At 43.0% G+C, this 20,429-nt stretch overlaps 1 protein-coding gene across 1 annotated transcript; it reads right to left on the minus strand.

Moving 5' to 3' along the window:
• Positions 1 to 19,060: 19,060 nt before the first annotated feature.
• NEUROG2 (neurogenin 2) lies at positions 19,061 to 20,063 on the minus strand. The gene has a single exon (XM_040625836.1). The coding sequence runs from the start codon at positions 20,061 to 20,063 to the stop codon at positions 19,245 to 19,247; it is 819 nt and encodes a 272-aa protein (XP_040481770.1). The 3' UTR covers positions 19,061 to 19,244.
• Between the last annotated feature and the right edge of the window lie 366 nt (positions 20,064 to 20,429).

The following is a 20,429-nucleotide window of genomic DNA, read 5'->3' on the forward strand; positions in this document are numbered from 1 at the left end:
AGTGAATGGGAGAGAATATTTGCAAATGATATATCCAATAAAGAGTTAATATCCAAAATATGTAAAGGACTCATACAACTCAATTGTAAAAGAACAAGTAAATAGATAAAGACTAATACTATTTTTAAATGAGCAGAAGAACTGACTAGACATTTTCCAAGGAAGACATACAAATGGCCAACAGGTATATAAAAAGATGTTTAAAATTACTAATCATCAGAGAAATGCAAATCAAACCAAAATATCATTTCATACCACTTAGGATGGCTAGGATCAAAAAGACAAGAGATACCAAGTGTTGATGGGGATGTGAAGAAAAGGAAAACCCTTTTACAGTTGGTACGATTGTAAATTGGTGCAGCCATTACAGAAAAAGTATGAAGGCTCCTCAAAATATTTAAAATGGAATTGCTATATGATCAAGCAAACCCATTTCTGGGTATAGATCCAAAGGAAATGAAACCAGCATCTTGAAGAGATATCTGCACACCCATATCCATTGCAGCATTATTCACAATAGTTAAGATATGGAAACAACCTACATGTCCATCTACTGATGAATGGATAAAGAAGATGTGAGACAGAAAATGCAATATTATTCAAGGAAATCCTGCCATTTGGGACAACATAAATGAAACTGGAGGGCATTACACTAAGTAAAATAAACCAGACAAAGACAAATGTTGTATGGTGATTACTTTTATGTGGAATCTAAAAAAAAAAAAATTTTTTTAAAGGTTAATTTTGTAAAAACAGAGTGTAGAATGGTGATTGCCAGGAGCTAAGGGGTAGGTGGGGAAATGTTGATAAAAGGGTACGAGTTATAAGACTATGAGTAGGTTCTGAAGATCTAATGTACAGCATAGTGACTACAGTTAATAGTGTAATATGTATATTTGAAATTTGCTAAGGGTAAATCTTAAGTGTTCTCACCACAAAAAGAGAAAAAGAGGGCGCCTGGCTGGCTCAGTCGGTGGAGCTTGCAACTCTTGATCTTGGGGCTGTGAGTTCGAACCCCACATTGGGTTCGAACTCAGATTACTAAAAATATGTATATATTATATATATATTTTATATATATAATAAAAATAAATAAAAAGAAATATAATTGACTTCCACAGAATGTGCTTATATCCCCTGATCTTACTCAATTCTCTTAGTTCTAGTAGCTTTTTTGTAAACAGGTAATCATGTCACCAGCGAATAGTGGTATTTTACTTCTTCCTTTCTAATCTTTATGCCTGAAATTTCTACTTCTGGCCATTAGCACTGACTATTATACTCCAGTATAATATTGAATAGAAGTGGTGAGAGTAAAAAAAATAAATAAATAAATAAAAAAGAAAAAAAAAAAAGAAGTGGTGAGAGTAAATATCCCTGCTTTGTTCCCAATCTTAAGAGGAAAACATTCAGCCTTTTATCACTAACTATAATAACTGTAGGTTTTTTGTTGAGGTCCTTTATTGGGTTGCCAACATAATTTCTTTCTATTCCTAGTTTTCTGGGAACATTTCTGATGAATTAATGTTGAATTTTGTCAAATGCTCTTTCTGCATCTATTATTAGTCATATGAATTTTCTTTTTTAGTTTCTTAATATGGAGAATTACATTGGTGAATACTCAAATGTTGAGCCAACTTTGCACTCTTGGGATAAATCCTATTTGATCTTGATATATTTTTTATACAGATTGTTAGATTCAATTTACTAAAATTTTGTTAAGCTGTTTTGTGTCAATATCCATTTAGGATATTTGTCATTTATTTTATTTACTTAATTATTTATTTAATAAGCAAAATAAATAAATAAATATTTAATAAACTAAGTTATAAAAACTAGTTATCCAGTAAAATAAGTTTCTTTTATTATGCCTTTGTCTAGTTTTATTATCAGGGCAATCCCTGTCTCATAGAATGGACTGAGAAATATTCCAATCTCTTATTTTCTGGATACGTTTGTGTAGACTTGGTGTTATTTCTTCCTTAAATGTTTGGAAAACTTGTGAGTAAAAATTAACTGTGCCTGAAATTTTCTTTCATTTTGTTTTTTGTTTGTTTTTGTGGGAAAGTTGTAAGATGCACATTCGATTTCTTTAACAGATTATGGACCTGACCCCAAGAGGAAAGTAGCCATGTTCTGGTATGGTCCATCTGGTACAAGGTACCTCCTCCATCAGCCTCCAAGGAAATAGAGATTATTTGTTTCTGGTTTTGTTTCAAAGATTTAAAAGAGTGAGAGTTTAACTGTGTTTAGTGGTAACTGAGTTTCTGTTTGGGAAGATGAACAAGGGCTAGAAGTGGATAGTGGGGATGGTTGCACAATATGGCGAATGTGTTTAATGCTGCTAATTGTACTTCAAAGTGGTTAAAATGGTAGATTTTATCTTACGTATATTTTACCAAAATAAAAAAGTAAGATATGTTCAATGTTGAAAAACAGAAAATATCAAATAAACAAAAGTTCGGAATTTTTAAACATTCATAATCCAAACAGATTACTATTAATATTTAAAGTTTGAATGTCTTTGTCTATAAAACAGAAATGGTAATAGTGCCTACATCAAAGGGTTATCGCAAGATTTTTACACAATAATCCACGTAAAAGACTTAGCAATGGCCTTCACATGGGGTAAGCCTATGATGAAATGTAGCTGTTATTTTACCTATTATGTGATAATTTTATACACATTATTGTAATCTTCTTTTAATCTAATGATATATTGGGAAGACATTTCAATGTGAATAAAAAGACACATAATGTCTAATTCCTGCGCACTCTTCCACGGTAGGAAACTTAATGCCACTGCACAGTTTAGCTATAAGTCTTGTATTTACGACAGCAATGTGTGAACTAGAGAAAAACTGGAAATAGTCTAAATATCCTGTTACAGGAAATATAGCTTACAAGTGTTGAACCAAAAGTTCAGGAAGACTAAGGAATGTATTCAGAATTACACAGAAAGCTCAAACCCAAACTAACCCTTTCATTACAAGTGCTGTGCTTTTTCTCTCAATACACTCCTTTTGATTATCAAACCATTAACCATTAGTATAGTATAGGCAAGAGGGTCTTTTGTTAGACACTGAATTTTTTGAGAGATAGAACTTTTTTCAGCTTGCAAGAATTCTCACTCTCCCCTCTACCTGTTGTCCCAGAAAAGGCCATTGTTAGAACCTTCTTCTAAAACATGCACCTGCTTTATTCTCAAATCATCAGCAGATCAGGAGCCTTATGCCCACCGGATGTTTTGAATATGTGGTCACCTTAACCCGGGAGACCTTTTGTCAAATTACCCTTCATAGGCCTAAAGTCCCTTTAATACTCAAAATACACTTAATGACTTTTTTCTTTTTCGTAAAAAAATGAAGCAACAGGGGCGCCTGGGTGGCTCAGTCTGTTAAGCGACCAACTCCGGATTTTGACTCAGGTCAGGGTCTCAGGGTCGTGAGATAGAGCTCCGTGAGGGGCTCCGCGCTCAGCGGGGAGTCTGCTGAGATTCTCTCGCCCCCTCTCCCTCTACCTTCCCCCCACTCATGTGCTCGTGCTCTATGTCTCTCTCTCTCAAATAAATAAGTAAATCTTTTAAAAAGTGAAATAGGGGCGCTAGGGTGGCTCAGTCAGTTAAGCATCTGCCTTTGGCTCAGGTCATATCTCAGGGTCCTGGGATCGAGCCCCGAATCTTGCTCTCTACTCAGCAGGGAGTCTGCTTCTCCCTTTGCCCCCCCCCCCCATTTGTGCTCTCTCTCTCTCCTTTTCTCTCAAATAAATAAATAAAACCTTTTTAAGAAATGAAATAACACATTGTAAACTATTTCCAGGTAAGTCCCGCCAAGATCACTGTGCCTCCTCTTCAGAAAGAAAAAAACTTCTCAACAGAGCAACGTATGGAATGGAATGTTTGTCAAGTTCCTTTGGGTAATTTTTCTCCAAAAATCATACCAGCTTAATGTGGCTACCAAAGAAGAACCAAGAGTCACCTTGACTCAAATAAGGAAATGAAGCTAGGATTGGATGTTTCCATTGCCAATCCTATTTGCCTGAGCAGAAGCATTAAGGTGACTTTAAGGTGACTTTGAAGCAGATGCCAGGTTAAGGGCAAACCCAACTGGAGAGTTGAGATTTGCTTAGATAAGAAAGAAAGAAATTTCCCAAGGAAGGTGCTGAGACTGATGGGATTAATCTGAATGTTGAGAAGCAGGAAATAAGGGGGCAGCAAGATCACCTTGTCTCCAGATCCCTCGGTGTCCTGAAATTGCTGCCCCTTTATTTATTGTTAAAGCAAAGTAAAGCCTGGTTTAAAGAAAGGAGTCACACCCCAAACTGGCAAATGCCAAATATACACCCTGACAGAACTTCAGGGGGCTTGTCTTGACCATAATTTCATGTGTTAATTGGTTATTTTTAATTACCTGGGTGATACAAACTTAGCAAATTTTATACCCTATTGTGTACAATACAAAGGGAAAGGGCCTCCCTTACTCCACCAATCCAATCCCATTCCCCAATGGCTACTATTATTATTATTCGGTGTATATTCTTGCATATGCTTTTCCATGTTTGTAAGAACAAGTGGGTATAGATAAAAGTATGTTGATATTTTATTTAGATTGGATGATTCCATGCCTGCATTGAGCAAGACATTACAATGGCAAAATCCACAAAGTTAATTCCGCAGCACCTTGAGAAAGAACTCAACACTCGAGTCACCCTTCTGCTGTCCCCAGCACACTGGATAGTTCTGGTACTGCTCTGCCCCTCCTGCTCAGCTAGGAAGGAAAGGCAAAGAATTTGAGTTCTCACGGTGGCCCCTCAAAGCGGAATTCGTAGAGTGCAGTGCCAAGGATGGAGGAGGGGACCCTGGTTCCACCACCATCCAGGACTTGGAGAAATCGCTGGCTAAAATCACCTGAGCGGCAGACCCAAAGCACAGGCCGTGAATGTGTATGTGTGCGGCTGACAGTTTTGGAAAAGGGTGTGGTAGCCTGGAGTTGATAAAGAAGGGGTACAGAATGTAATTAGAAACATTTTTTCGTTCTGGAAACACATTACTGTTGAAAGTCACTTGGAATTTTTTTTTTAAGTTTAGTTCTCCCTCATTGCGTTCTAGTCACCTACTCAACTTGTGTGTCTTGCCCTTGCTAAGGTGTATGTCATGTCCCTTTTGCATATGCGTGCTGTAGGGTCAAGGTCTTTGTGACCATAACAAGTGGATCCACATAGGATATTATCATGAGAGTATGGTTATCACCTGAAAAGTTTCTTATCCTCTACTTCTGTGCTCTGGTCCCTTTTCCTGAAACAAACCTGTCTGTGTATGGAACCAGTTGATTTCCAGTTGCCCTTGACATTCATGGGCAGTACATCATCTAGTCCTTTGTGAACTCTCAGATGTGTGGTGATAGTTACAGTGTGGTCTCCCGACATGTGAAGACAGGTAGAATAGAGCAAGGCTGTGTTGACAGTGGGTGTGTTCCTCATCAGCTCTGTGACTTGCCCACACTCCAGGGTCACAGCACTTAGGTTTCAAAAACATGTCTTAGACCCTTGGACTCATTCGCAGATGATAGAACTGTAAATGTTAAATCCCCAAATACCAAGCATCTAGTGTGTTCTAGTGGTTTCCTTTAATTGGGGAGTATAAGGGTATTTAGAAACTGTTCTGTTTTTCTGGATGGCTGAGGGTTCCTGGGCTATATTCATGGACTGTTTGACCAGCCCTGATTTTGTACTCTTAGCTGGAAGGCTGTGGAACACATATAAATAAAAAAAAGTTTTCCATTAAAAAAAAAGTGGATGATTCCAAATACATAATATTGTACAACTTGATATTTTCATCTGCTAAAATATTATGGACAATTTACCTCTTCCCAGTTTTGCCCAAGGCAGAATTTCCCAGGAATAATATAAATGGGAAGCATGACCATAGCTAATTCAACCCTCTTGCAAAAGAGCCCTCCCAAATTATATACACATAGTTTAACCAAGGCCATCTGGAAATAATCCTTCATATTTGTCTTTATTGTCTTACTCCCCAGTTCCTGAATGCCCATCCCAGACTGGTGCCAAACTGGTTGCATCAGAATCATTTTCGTTTTGGGGGGCACCTGGGTGGCTCAGTCTATTGGGTGTCTGCCTTCCACTCGGGTCATGACCCCAGGGTCCTAGGATTGAGCCTCACATCAGGCTTTCACATCAGGAGTTTGCTTTGCCCTCTTCATCTGTCCCTGCTCGTGCTCTCTCTCCCTCTCTCAAATAAATAAAAGCTTTTTAAAAAGATCATATTTGTCTTTAAAAAAACAGATTCTGGGCTTTAGCTTCAAAATGTTTCATCCCGTAAGTCCAGGAAAAGGTCTGGGAATCCATATACTATCACACAAGTGAGTCCGGTGATCAGCCAAGTTTGCAGACGATGAAACCCTCCGTGTTTCCTGGAGACCACACTGCCGATATCAGTAGGGGAAGATGAGCTTGTGATCACCCCAGCAAGTCAGTTCACTTAGCAATACTCCATTCTCTAATGATGGTGTATAGTGTTCCAGCATGTGAATGCGCCATGCCTTATTTAACTTATTGTCTACTAATGGACATTCAAACTGACTCCAAGCTTTTTATTTTATAACCAACACCATAATAAACTTCCGTGTGTATGTAAAGACAGAGACAATGGGAGACTTTCTGTATGATAACATCCTAAAAGTGGAATTTCTGCTTCTAAGAATATATGCTTTTTGATTTTTGAAACAACCCCTCCAAAACCACATTGCACAGACTCCTGTCTTATTCCATGATATATTATCAAAGGACGGAGCATTTTATTTCACCTCTCCAAAGAATTATATTAATTACAGTTATTAAGTATAAATAACCTCACTCTAAAGTCAATGGTAGTGGTGCACCTTGGTGGCTCAGTTGGTTAAGTATCCGACTCTTGATGTTGGCTCAGGTCTCTATCTCAGGGTCATGAGTTCAAGCCCCATGCTATGCGGCTATGCGTGGAGCCTATTTAAAAAAAAAAAGAAAAAAAAGTCAATGGTAGTTACAATTATTCTAAATTTTTACTAACATGGATTTTTCTTTGATATTTCAATAGAACTCATGTTATTTTTGAAATAACTAAAATTCTAAAGCCTGTATAATTTTTATACTTAAAATATCATGTACCTTTGGTACTCAACTATTTCAAGAAAATAAGGGAATAGAAACCATTTATTAGGACTTACTATGTGCCAAACACATGACATGTATTAGTGCATTTTACTCACTTAGAAGTAGGGAACTAAGGGGCGCTGGGTGGCTCAGGTAGTTAAGTGTTGGACTCTTGATTTTGGCTCAGGTCATGATTTCAGGGTCCTGGGATTGAACCCCATGTTGAGGCCCCATGCTCAGTGGAGAGTCTGTTTGAGGATTCTCTCCTTCTCGTCATTTCCCACTGCCCATCCCCCTGCTCTCTCTCACTCTCTCTCTCAAATAAATAAATAAATAAATAAATCTTCAGAAAGAAATAGGAAACTAGGTCAAAATTAAGGTGCTTAAGGCCACACAGATAATAAATATTAGAAGTGGGATTTAAACTCAAGTGGGTTGATTCCCAAAAGCATGTAATACTCAGAGTATTCAAATTTAACTTTTATTTTATTGTGATAGCAATGTGACTGGAGAGGTTCAAGTATATTATAATGCATGTAGAAAGGCATTACTATTGCCTCGTAATCTGTTCAAACAATTGTGTTTATATAGAATATATTCCGAACACAGCATCTGGGTGGCTCAGTCGGTTGAGTGCCCAACTCTTGGTTTCAGCTCAGGTCATGATCTCAGGGTGGAGAGACTGAGCCCCAAGTCAGTCTCCACGCTCAGCAGGGAGTCGGCTTGAAGATTCTCTCCCTCTGCCCCTCCCCCAAATCACGTGTGTAGTCTCTCTTTCTCTCAAATAAATAAATCAATCTTTTTTTAAAAAAAAGAATATCTTCTGAACCCCTAACTCGCACCTCATCCTCTACTTCACAGTATTGTTGCAAGTGTGAATTTCTCAGCTCTGGAAGATTCTAGGTGTGGCTTGAAAAGAGGAACTATTGTATAAAGAAGAAAAATTATTGTTTAGACAGACCCATTTATGACCAAATCTATGACAGAGGTTGGGGGAAAGGTTAACATTTGAAAAAAATTACTTTCTTCTTATCAAAGAAAAAAAGAGGAACACTGAGATGTGTCTTCATTGAGTATGCATATAAATAAGAATTTAGAACTGTTCTTTGTCTATAAAAAATTACTTCATCAACATTAATACAACATTAACATAACAAATATTTACTGAGCTCCTACCGCGCGGGAGGCAGTGTTACAGGTGATGGAGATAGCGCTGGACAAAGCACACACTCATGCGAGCACGCGTGCGCGCACGCACACACACACACACACACACACACACACTCGTCCTCCTGGAGCTTGCATTCTAATGAAGGAAGACGATGTAAGCAAAACACAAAATATGTTACTTGTTGGTGGTAAGTGTAAGAAAAATAACGATGTGTAAATTGGTATTAGATGAACACGAGTTCCTAGGAGTGAAGTAAAAATCCCAACTGCTATGTTTGGGGCTGGTTACTTCAGATTTCACTACCTCTCCTCTGTTCTGAAACTCTCTGCTCTGAGGCCCACCCTCTCCCCTCTTCAGCAAACCAGACCATCATGTTAATAAGAGTTGATTTGTAAATAGCGTCTCCCTCACCCCATCACTACCCCCCTTTGGCCAGGCTCCTACTTTTCTGCTCAATGGCACAGATGCGGCTTTGAGCTGACTGGGACCAGGCAGCTATTAGCAGCAAATCCAGTGAGGGAAATTAATGAAGGGGACAACTAATAAAAGACAGCTCAGGACAGCCAGACTAACTTGCTCGGAGCAGTAATTAACTTTTTTTTTCTTTTTCTTTTTTTTTTTTTTTCTTTTTTTTTTTTTTTTAGCTCATGAAGGTAAATATGCCATCAGCACTGGTCCAACTCTTCTTTATTAAAATGGCGAGAGCAGAGCTATTCATGGGGACTTGAGACTTAATCTGTTTTCCCCGCAAGAAGAACAATTTGAAATTACTTGTGCGATGTGCTTATAGACCCGTGATGTCCAAATCAAGAGACGCCTTTAAAGATGAGAAATAAAGGAGGCAGATGAAGGAATATGAGTCTCTGAATAAAAGAAATTGTCATCCTCTGCCTAGAAGCAACTTAAAAGACAGAAATCTTTTTGAAAGGTTTGCTTTTCTCCCCCCCCCCCAAAGTGATTGGCTTCTGTTCAGTGCAAGTGCTGAATGAAAAACGAGATTGGATTCAAGGTACGTGGCAAGTCTTACAAGTCAGTGTTCAATACCAGCCTAGCTTGAGGGACTTTTCAGTTGTCTTCCTCAAGCCTCCATTTTCCATTTTTAAAGACACATTTATTAAAGGCAACTTAAAATTTGATTCCTCTATTTTTGGATATGGCTCTTTTAAACATAAATCTTTCTAAAAATATATCAAGATAAAACTATTAGTGTTTGTCCAAAAGTGTTTCTAAAAGCAGATCTATTGTATTTTATACGATCTTTGAAAATCGGAGCTAGAGGGGACTTCGGAAGTACTTAGTCTTACCGCAGGCAAATCAGGCTAAGGTACTTACTTCACTCACGGTCACACAGCCACTCAGGAACAAAAAGAACTCTCACCAGGAATTTAGCCTCCTGACTCAACCCATGGCTCTAGCTTCTCCAAAATGGAAAAGCCTCATCACATACTCTAAGTTAATAAGTTAATTATAGTACTTCAGTTAAACATGTTGTTTAACCATGTGTCCCCCTTATAGGCTTGGGTACAACAGGATCAAATGACATTACCACAGTGAGTTTCATCCATAGTGTCCCGGGAATCTCCACTCTTCAAATGAACCTCCAGAACCTTTCAAACCACCTCAATCACGATCTGGTTAGAATGAGGCAAAAACATAATTACCTTCAGGGCTCTCCCAAGAATAGGTGCCTTCATTCAAGAGGGGCAGGTATCCCGATAATGGGTGTCCTCCCACAAAACTGCCCTCAATCAGCCAACAAAGGAGAGTACATCTCCATATCATTAATTATTTCCCACAACATAGAAGAAAATGCAGGTGTGGTAAATGGTAGAACTTTATACTATGTTCGCTTTCACATCAGCAGTGTGCAGAAATAAAATTAAAGTTTATTAAAATGAGATAGAAAAAAGTGGGTTCAGAGACAACACATGCTTTAAAAATGAAAACAACTTTTACTATATAAGGTATGTAGAGTAGTCAAATTCATAGAAACAGAAAGAATGGTGGCTGCCAGGGTAGGCAAATGGGAACTTGTTACTGGATGGATGCAGGGTTTCAGTTTTGCAAAATGAGAAGTTCTGGAGAGTGCTTGTACAACCATGTGAATATACTTAAAGCTATTAGACCGTACACTTACAAAATGGTTAAGGTGATTTTAAAAATTACTTTTAGGCCATAGATTCCAAGGAATGAAAACTTTTTTGCATAACCAAAAATAAAAATTAAAATGGCTTTTATAAGCGAATCTTCAGGGGCGCCTGCGTGGCTCAGTCGGTTAAGCATCTGCCTTCAGCTCAGCTCAGGTCATGATCCCAGGGTCCTGGGATCCAGACCCACATCGGGCTCAGCTCAGCGGAGACTCTGCTTTTCCCTCTCCCTCTGCAGCTCCCCCTGCTTGTGCTCTCTCTCTCTCTCAAATAAAAAAATATTTAAAATAAGAAAAGAGAATCTTCAAACTTTTCAGAGATAAGCCACCAAATTTTAGTCAATTATAAAACATTTTTTTGCTACAAATAAGTTCTACAGTCTTCAAATAAACCCATTTTAATCAGAGTAGGCTGTTATAATGCAATAATAACCACCAAATCCTAGTGGCATTTATTTATTTATTTATTTATTTATTTATTTATTTATTTATATTTATTGGAGAGAGAAAGCACGGGTGTGCGGGGGAAGGGGGACGCAGAGGGAGAGAGAGATTCTGAAGCAGGCTCCCTGCCCAGCATGGAGCCCGAGGTGGGGCTCCATCTGAGCCCTGAGCTGCAATCAAGAGTCGGGCACCCAACTGAGCCACCCAGGAGGCTCTCCTAGTGGCTTTGAACTCTCGAGTTTTTCCTCCCTCACTCAGCATCCACTGTGAGTTTACGTGACTCATGAGGATCACTGCTCTTTATATGGTCACTCATAAGCCCAACCAGCTTTGATATTTTGTCCTCACCATCTCAAAAGAAGAGGAAGCTAGAGATGGGAGAGGGGGCCCCACCCAGCCGTAAAGCGCCTGCGCATGCCCAGTAGGGGTAGAATGTCAGCTGCTGGTGGAGACCAGGCACATCCTCCCCAGTGTCCAGCAGCAGGGTTTCGTCAGATGGAATGAAACGAAATAACAGGCTTTGAATAAGAGTTGCAGAGTAGTGTGAAGATAGTACCAACGAAATTACGTTTCCTGGAACATGCAGGAATAGTGGCTAGTGTATATGGGAGGCACTGTCAGGACAAGAGAGTTCTACCCAAACAATGCTACAGTGCCGAAGGGTGGGGCTGTGATGTTACAGAGTCTGTGAGACGCAGTGAGGATACTCTGTGGTGTAATTCATAGCTGCCTTGTTTAATGTTGCTTTGAGACTCCTAATCCTTTCAGACATACTGTCAAAATTTCAAAAATTGAAAAAAAATCTAAAATTCAAAATTGTATCATGAATACCAAAAAGTTGAGATGCCTAGTGTTTATGAATACTCTCCTTCTAGTCCCTTACCGAAGATCTTATACTATCACCTAATTTGCTGGGGTAGAAAAAGGGAGCTCTTGAAGAAAATTGAATTTTGGTCTCTTTTAGGTGGAAAGATCCAGAAGCAGCACTTACCTGGAGAGCTATAACCAGTAGTTGCCACCCTAGAGATTTGCTCCAGCCCGCTTTGTAATGTCTTATCATCATTATCACCTTACACATGTTGTTATGGAAGACGTGAGTGTCCAAGAGATTCAGAGCAATGTGAAGGTGTGGAGGATCCCCCTGGCTGGGCCTTCATCAGGTCAGCTTTATCTGCTGTAGTACAGAACACTTTGGCTTGGGAAAAGCTCTAGGAAGTCTAGAAATCTCTCCCTGGTATAGGAGAGCAGAATAGTTTAAGATTCTAGAACAGTTTTATCAAGTAGAACTGAAACCCTTTTTAAATTATTTGATCACAAAAAATAAAACTCATTTTTCACTGCACTCTTTCTGAACTTCACAGACTGAAGAGGTTATAAATGGACCCTTTAAGTCTCCTGAAAAGAATAGGAACTTCTTTTGCAAATGCCAACAAGAGCTCAGGAAAGGCCCGCCTGCACACATACCCACTGTCATTGGATATGGTGAATCATTTTCTTCCAACTCGAGAGGAACACTGGATTTGAACTCAGGACTTCAAGATGCTTTACTGCTCCAACAGCAAAATCATGTTTTCCTCCTTGTCTATTTCCACGTTTCTGCCATGGCAATTTGAGAGTTGAGGTAAATAAAATTAGTTTAGATGGGTTTGAAAAAAATTTTTTTGATCATGTCCTAGGCACCATATGAAAGAAGTATGAATGCATTAATACCATACTTATCTAAAGTTATGGCTAGACTCTCCTTCATGTAGTTTCAAAGGTATGTTCAAGGTTTTAACACCATTTGATTTCTTTTCTGAAATTATCTGGAAAGTAAGGCAAGAAAAAAATTAATATCATATCCTCACATTCTATCAGTTTTCTTGTATTTGTTTGCATGTGGTGTTTCAGTATATATAAAAGGTTGAAAAACACAAAATCAAATTCAAGTTATACCCAGAATCCCTCATTTTTAATTATTCAGTGCATCCCAAGATTTATGTATTACAGAAAGAAAGCAACAACGAGCCTGTGGGGGTTACTCTTTTGTCACACTGGCACTAGTTTGGTTTCTTTCTGCTATTCTTAGACCAAGGAGGCAATAAACCCCCTTGAGAGTCATAGAGCTGCCCGCAGAGCCCTGACAGTGCCGAGAAGCTTTTATGCCAAAATACAATGCACAAAGGGATCATAAACACGTTTGAAAAGGAAGATGACCTCTTTGTCACAAGGAATTAGGCTTTATTGCAAGCTGCTGTCATGGAAACCAGCCCTGAGTTCTCTCTGCTCCTGTTGAAGGTTCCAGTTTCCATTTTACATGGACTTCAGCACTTTTACTTCGTTGTCTCTAGATCACATAAAATAGCTGAAAGGTTTTGGTTCTTTGCTCCATTGTTTAACATCGCCAGGTATGCCTCCAGGCACTGGAGTGGAGAGAAGGTGATGATGGAATCATAAGAAAGAGAGGAGAAATGAAGAAAGATGTTGGTGACACAGTCTGCTCTGCAATTCAAGATCAGAGAAGAAATACACTCGTTTCTGAATCTTTGAAAGGCCAGTTACAGTCAAACAGCCTCCCTTGGAGATGTGCCCTTCATATTAAGTTTAACTTTTTGCATCTTGATTTCCCACATCCCTGAAATTCAATGTACACTAATAACTACAGTGACTCCCAGGTAAAGTGAATCTAAAGCACTGTCCCCAAAGTCCAACCAAAATTAAAAGTATGCTTCTTTTGGGAGGAACCTTAGACCCCAAGTCCTTTTATTTCTTAAGTAATAGGATTTTTGTTTTGTGAGAAACTTGACATGAAAACCTAATGTAATTTAGACCTTTGTAAGTTACAGTCTTGAAAAGGGAAAGGGAAAAAGTAAAAAGTTAAAGTAAAAAAAGAATTGATAATGAGCTAACCACCACTGAAGCTCTGCGATCCAAAAGCTGGTAGAACACCTGAAGAATGGCGGAGGGTCAGCTCGGTGAGAGGCGGGGGCTAGAGAGGGAGAGGAAAGCTCTGCGGACCCTACTTTCCCGCCCGCACCTCCCCACCCCCAACCCTGCGGGATTCCAGCTCTCAGATCCCAGGAGGCTAAGCGTCTCTCCGGCAGGTGAGACCTACCCAGGCTGGAGCGCAGAACTGGCGCCTGTCCGGGTGCACAGGGAGCCCCGGCCTTTCACCGGCTGTTCCTAGTCAATAATCCAAGTTGACTCCTTCCCACCCCCCTCCCCTTTGCGCTTTGAGTGGCTGGACAAGCCGGGTGCGAGCGAAGGCAGACAGGAGCACTCCCATCGCCCTCCCTCCTCCTCCAACCCTGGCACCAAGAGGAAAAAAAAAAGTCATTTGTTGTAGTGTACACACCATCAGGATCCTTTCCCACTCCATCCTCCCAACGCACGCCACCTTGCAGGAAAATAATAGCTTCGGCCACACTGGCTTTCCCGTTCTGCTTTCCGGATGACTGAATTTCTTTGCTCCTCTCTCCCGTCGGGGACCATCTGAAACTGCCCCCAAGTTGCGTTCCCAGGAGACACCCCGGATTCGATTCGGGGACTAAAAAGCAAACTCACTTCAGCGTCCTCCGTAAGAGGAGCTCACCCAGGCTGGATAAACCAAACCGGGAAAAGAAAACCGTGGGGGTGGGGGGGAGCGGTGTGCAAGAAGAACCGCTCCGGCAGTTCTCGCTCCTCCCCGCCCGGGCGGACCTTGCAGGTGCCCACCGCGTGCCACGTGGGGCGGCCCGGAGGAAGGCGCATCCCTCCCCCCACACACACCCAAAGGCTTTGGGGAAAAAAACCGCTGAGAACAATGAACCCTAAAGGACAGGGAGAAGTAGAGGGGGGTGAGAACCCTCGTTTTTCACCCCCCATTTTTTGACATTCCTTAGGTTTAATCATTAAAATGGATCCTTAAAAAAGGGAGCTTAACGCTGCCGTTCCTGACAATCTGCCCCACACACTGTTAGCGAAGTGAAAGATCTGGATCGAGCTTTGTTGCTTCGCTACCAATGGTAGACTTGGGGAGACCAAGCCTCCGATTTCTGGCCACATCAAAGCAGTGATTATGCAAATACCCCCCCCTTTTAAAGAATAAAATGGAAGGGGAATTATTTATCACACAATGAACCCCCTGCCAGGGAGGGAAACAATAGATCAGACCAGATAGCCCTTCTAGCCCCAGGCTGGGGGAGCGGGAAGGGGGGTGCTGGAGCCCTCACGTTTTATTGGTCTAACCTAATTTCACTAATTCTCTTTTCACACATTTTCTTTTGCGGATTCGGAGGCCGGGACTTTCACGCTCCCGGGAGCGCCCTGCATCGGTTCGATTCAAGCGCTGCCTGCTTTATTTAATTAATACATTCAAAGCTCGCCTGGGAGCCCTAGAGCCGAGGGGGCACGGGGGACCGGGGGAGGCCAAGCACGAGGAGGAGGCGCTTTTAACGGGTTCCAGGTGTCGGTGCCCAGAAGTCACAACCTGCCCAAGGCTGTACAGTGCAGGGGGTGCACCCGGCGAACTTCAGGCGGAGGGCGAGGCGGGTGGGGGGCTCGCAGCTCCCAGCCTCGCCCGCAGGCCTGGCCCGCCGCGGCCAGGAACCCCCGCCCCGCGGACTGGCGGGTGTGCGCGGCTACAGCGGGCCTTGGGCCCAGATGTCCTTCATGCGTAATCGGGCTAAACTCAGGGAATGACCGACTGGACCCTCGCTCTCTCCGGGACAAGGCCGCCCGGGGCCTTCCGGTGCCCTGGCCTCAGCCCTGCCTGCAAGGCTCGGCCCGTGAGGGCGCCCACCCGACCCCTGCTCGGTGCGGCCGGACTCCCGGCTCCTCAGCCCTGCTCTCTTCTCCGGCCTAGGCTGAGCCTGGGCCGGGCTCCCGCGGTGGGCCCAGCAGTTGGCCGCCCGTCTCAGCTGCTTTATTCCTCCTTGTTGGCCCTCAGCTGGATTTATTTAAAATCTGGTGAGGGAAAGATTAGTCTGGTAACAAGGGCTGGGCGGTTCAGAACAAACAAATACAGCCAGTACCGGAACCCTGACAGCGTGCAAGCAAAGTTTCCAAAGCGTACAGGACCAACCTTCGCACCTCTCAGCCCTTAGGTAACACGCGCTGGAAAGATCTAGCAACTCTGGCGGCGTGGGACTGTCACTGGAAAAACATCTCCTTGGCCTTGTTTGAAACGTTTGCCATCAGAGAGCTGCCAGAGAAAGAACGGCTGCTCAGCCGTCCATCAGCGGCTGGATGCAGACAGACCTGGCTCATCCCGTGGTGCTCATAACGTGGGGAGGAATCGCAGAAAATAGAAGAGCGACTCTGTTCCCTACTGCACGAGCAGCGGCCTCAACCCTGTCATTCTCATTCTGACAGAGGAGAGGAAAGGACGTCTCGGCCTCAGCCCACGGGCTGTGGAAGTTGCTGCGCGACTTCCAGCGCCAAGTGAGGCAGAAAGATCATCACCCTTAACAGCAGAAAGAGATTGGACGCCATAAAAAGTAATTGCACCAAGTTAGTGTGAAATAAGGTCTGCTCTAGATGAGGGAGGGGAAGCCTGAGTATAGGTTACAAACGACAGACGGAATGCCAGCCATGTATGCCATGCTGCTGCTGTGTACGGGGACCTACAAGCTCCAGCTAAACGCGTCTCGGGTCTGTGTAGGGGTGGCTGCTCCGTTCCGCTAAACAGTGGGCTCGGTTGTTCGCTGTATTGCCCTTACTCAAAGCTGTGATTATTGGGCCATCTCGCTGTTCATGCCTCTCCAACTAAACAATTAGGGTCACCTGCTTACGGGATCACCCACCAATTGAGGTTTCCCATAGTCTTGGGAGACTAACTGCCCCTGAGGGTTTGTCTCCACAAACCTGTGCCATGAAATGTTTCTTTGGCAAATTTCCAAAAGAAGCACCATATATCATCATAAGCATCATCACTAGAACAATTATTTGGAATTAAAACTGTGATGCTTTAAAACTATCCTACTGAAATTGTTTTACTTGCTGGCTTAGTTTTTTAAACACTAGAAACATAACTGTGAATACCGAAGATATAGCACTGTCTCCTCATATCAGATAATCAAGAGCGGCTAGGAATAACACAATCTCTAAGTAGAAAGGTTTACCAACAGGTCTCTTATGTCCAGCTATGAAAACAAAACGAAGCAAATCCACGGCTTGGTTCTTCCTTTGATTAAAGAAAATGGTTATTAAGATATTAGACACTTAGTATTTTCCATATGGATAGAGAGGAGGAGTAGTTTCAGATAGATATCTCAGGAGAAATTATTGTTGCTTAATGTGGAGGAGTGGAAGATTTAGCACAAGCCACAAGCAGATATGAAGTTCATTGGGGGTGGAGGGGTGCATGAACAACCAACATTTCTTTGCTAATGTGATTTGTTTTTTTAAAGCTTGTGTTGTCCAGTGGACACCGTCCTCCAAGTAAGGGGCTTAAACCTAGAATGTGGTCAAGCTTCACTTGGTCATCTTTGACCCATGGTGCTGCTCATTTCTGCTTTGGAGATTGAAGTGCAAGTTATAGAGTTATGTGTTTGGGAAACTAGGAAACCATTTTTGCTTTCTCTTTGAAGAAGTTTTGACTATGTAATTATTTTAACAAAAATGGAAAGCTTAGCTATTTCTCTCAGATACAATTTATTCCAGCTCACTCTGAATATTTTTCCTCCAGGAGTCTGCTTTTCAAATCAACAACTTTGTTAAGATTGCTAATACAAAATCAGCTTCCAATCATGAATTATAAATACATCACAGATGTTAGAGCTGGAAGGGACCCTTGGAAATCACTGTCCAATCCCTACATTTTACAGGTGACAATTGAAGCTCAAAGTGTAAGAACCACATTTCTACACATTCTAACAAGTAACTTCAGCTTCACTCTTTTTTTAATATCAAGGTTTCTGAACTTTGGAACTTATCATGATTTAATTGTCTTTTAACCCTCCCTGCCTTTTTACTGATCTTCTTCATTCAGAAATTGATTTCTTAAAAATCAAAGTTGTTTGCACGCAGTTACACTCTGTTGTCAGGTAGTGTCTCAAATATCATTCAGCTTCTTGTGATCTCTTAGATGTTATGTGTCAGTGAAATTTTACACACAAACACTGATGAAAAATACAAGTACTCTAACTCAATTTGCTACAGGGAGATTTTCAGAAAAGCACAACACATTCTTCTAAAAACCACAAAAGCAGGCAAAAGAATACAACACAAAAAATTATGAAAATTATATATTTTATTTATAGTTTAATCACAAGAACAATTTTTTGTTCAAGATGTAAATACATACTAGAATAAACTCTGTAAAATATACAAAAAATACATACTTTTCCCATGAAAAATTTCTTTATAATAAATAGAAGGGAACACGTGTGTGGCTGATCCTGATAATGCTCCGTGTCTGCTTAGGTTTTCAGTCTGTTGATTTATTTTTAATCTCTTGAAAGAATGGGGGAGTTCCTTCTCCCCTAAAAGGTCGAGATAAATAATGCATGAAGCAATCCTCCCTCCTGATTTTTCCCTTTTCCTCCACATTTTTCCTTTTGATAGAGAGTTCAGCCTAAATTTCCACGCTTGCATTCAATCATTACAAAGCCTACAAATTATACAATGACTTCTAACCTGGCCCTCTAACAAAACAACTTTTTTCCCCTTATAAATCATAAGAGACAGATGGCAAAATGGAGAAGAAAAAGGAAAGAGAAGGACGGGACAATAGACATTGTGACGAATCTGGGAAACAGAACAAAGTGCACATCAGAGAGGGAAAGTTTGGTTTGACAGGTGAAATTCCCACAGCCCGCAGACAGCAATGGGAATAAAGCAGATGCCAGCCATTGCAAATCTGTGGATAATATTATTACCGGTAAAATCATTCAGATGCTAAGATACATTTCTTTCTACTCGACATTAACATCTCTATGTAGAACCAAAGGTGAAGAGATCAGAGGAACCAGTTGCATTCCCCCTGCGAGATTCACACGAACAGCTCCGAGTCCTTCTGGCGTTAGAGAGAGGGGGAGGAGCGTCAGTCCGCTCTGCAAACTCTTTTGACACGCCACCTTCATCGCTTCCCGGCATCTTTTTAGCCTTAAGAAACGCCCCCCCCCCAAATTCTACCATCCTCTTTGACAATAAGCTCCATCACACCGTCAATAAATTAGAGACCGTCTGAAGGAAGGAAAACTTTAGACAAGGAATGCAGCAAACAACCCAGGATTCAGAACGGCTACATCTGCCCCGTGAAGTGAGATGGTTTCCAGGGCTTAGAAGTGGGGACAGGAGAGGGGTGGGAGGAGGGCTTGGTCAGGGACAGGAACGGGAACCCACTAAGGCCTGGCGCGGGTAGCAAGGATGGCAGTTCTAGATACAGTCCCTGACTATGGGGAGGTGAGGTGCGTAGCGGTGCTTGTCGGGAGGTGGGGGCTGCCAATAGTCCATGTCAGAACCCGCCGGGCTGGCAGGAGATAAAGTGCAGCTGTAGGGGGAGGTGGAGTTGGAGGACGCCGAGGAGGACGGCGCTGGGCTGTTGGTGCAGCTCCAGGTGGACGCAGGCGACGGGCTGTCTCCGCTGCTGCTCAGGGAAGCGCTAGCGGCTCCCGGGCTCAGCAACACGGTCTCGGAAAAGAGCGCCCCCGGCAGGCCTCCGCCGCCACCCCCACAGTGGTCCGCCAGGCGCAGGGTCTCGGTGAGCGCCCAGATGTAATTGTGGGCGAAGCGCAGGGTCTCGATCTTGGTGAGCTTGGCGTCCTCGGGGAACGTGGGGAGTACCTCGCGCAGCGCGTCCAGCGCCGCATTGAGGTTGTGCATGCGGTTGCGCTCACGGTTGTTGGCCTTCAGTCTACGGGTCTTCTTGATGCGCTGCACCGTCTCGGCCGTCTTGGCGCCGCGGGAAACCGCCCGCGCCCTGGAGGGGCGCCGCTTGCACTCATGCACCAGACCCAGCAGCCGCGCGGGTCGGCAGCCCTCGGCTCCGGCCGGCGAGCCGCCCAGAGCCCCGGGCCCGGCCTCTGCCCCACGCGGCCGGCGCGCCCCGCCCGACGCGCCCAGCTCCTCCTCTTCCTCCTCGTCGGCGCTGGACGACAGCGGGGTGAGGGCAGCTGAGGCGGGGGAGGCCGAGCCGAGCAGCACCAGCACGTCTTCTTCCTCCTTCAACTCCAAGGTCTCGGATTTGACAAACATCCTACCGAAGAGAGCGGGGAGGGAGAAAGAACCAAACGAGATGTAAATATAAAGGCCGAGGCACGTTCTCGGTGTCAGCGGGAAGTACTCCTGCGCGCACCCGCGAGGACTGGTTCGGAACCGCGCCAAGGAAGAACGTAGTTAGGGAGGAAACCCAGCCAGTGCTCTCCAAGCTCAGGAGAGAGCCCCTCGTTGTGATCCCGCCGCCAGCCAACCGGACCCCGCACTCGGCGGGCCGACCTCAAGGCTGTGTACCCGTCCGGAAACAAAGATTCTGTGTGAGCAGAGGGCGTGGTGGAAGGGGGTGCCGGGAACACCGTTCCAAGTTAGAAGCCACAGGGCGGATACTTACGTAGTTCGCTCCCT

This window comes from Ursus maritimus, unplaced genomic scaffold, assembly GCF_017311325.1.
Source record: "Ursus maritimus isolate PB19 unplaced genomic scaffold, ASM1731132v1 scaffold_11, whole genome shotgun sequence".
Classification (NCBI taxonomy): Eukaryota; Metazoa; Chordata; class Mammalia; order Carnivora; family Ursidae; genus Ursus; species Ursus maritimus.

Bases quoted from the DNA above. Each gene is read 5' to 3' on its own strand.
- NEUROG2 (XM_040625836.1), bottom strand. From the start codon at position 20,063: ATGTTTGTCAAATCCGAGACCTTGGAGTTGAAGGAGGAAGAAGACGTG.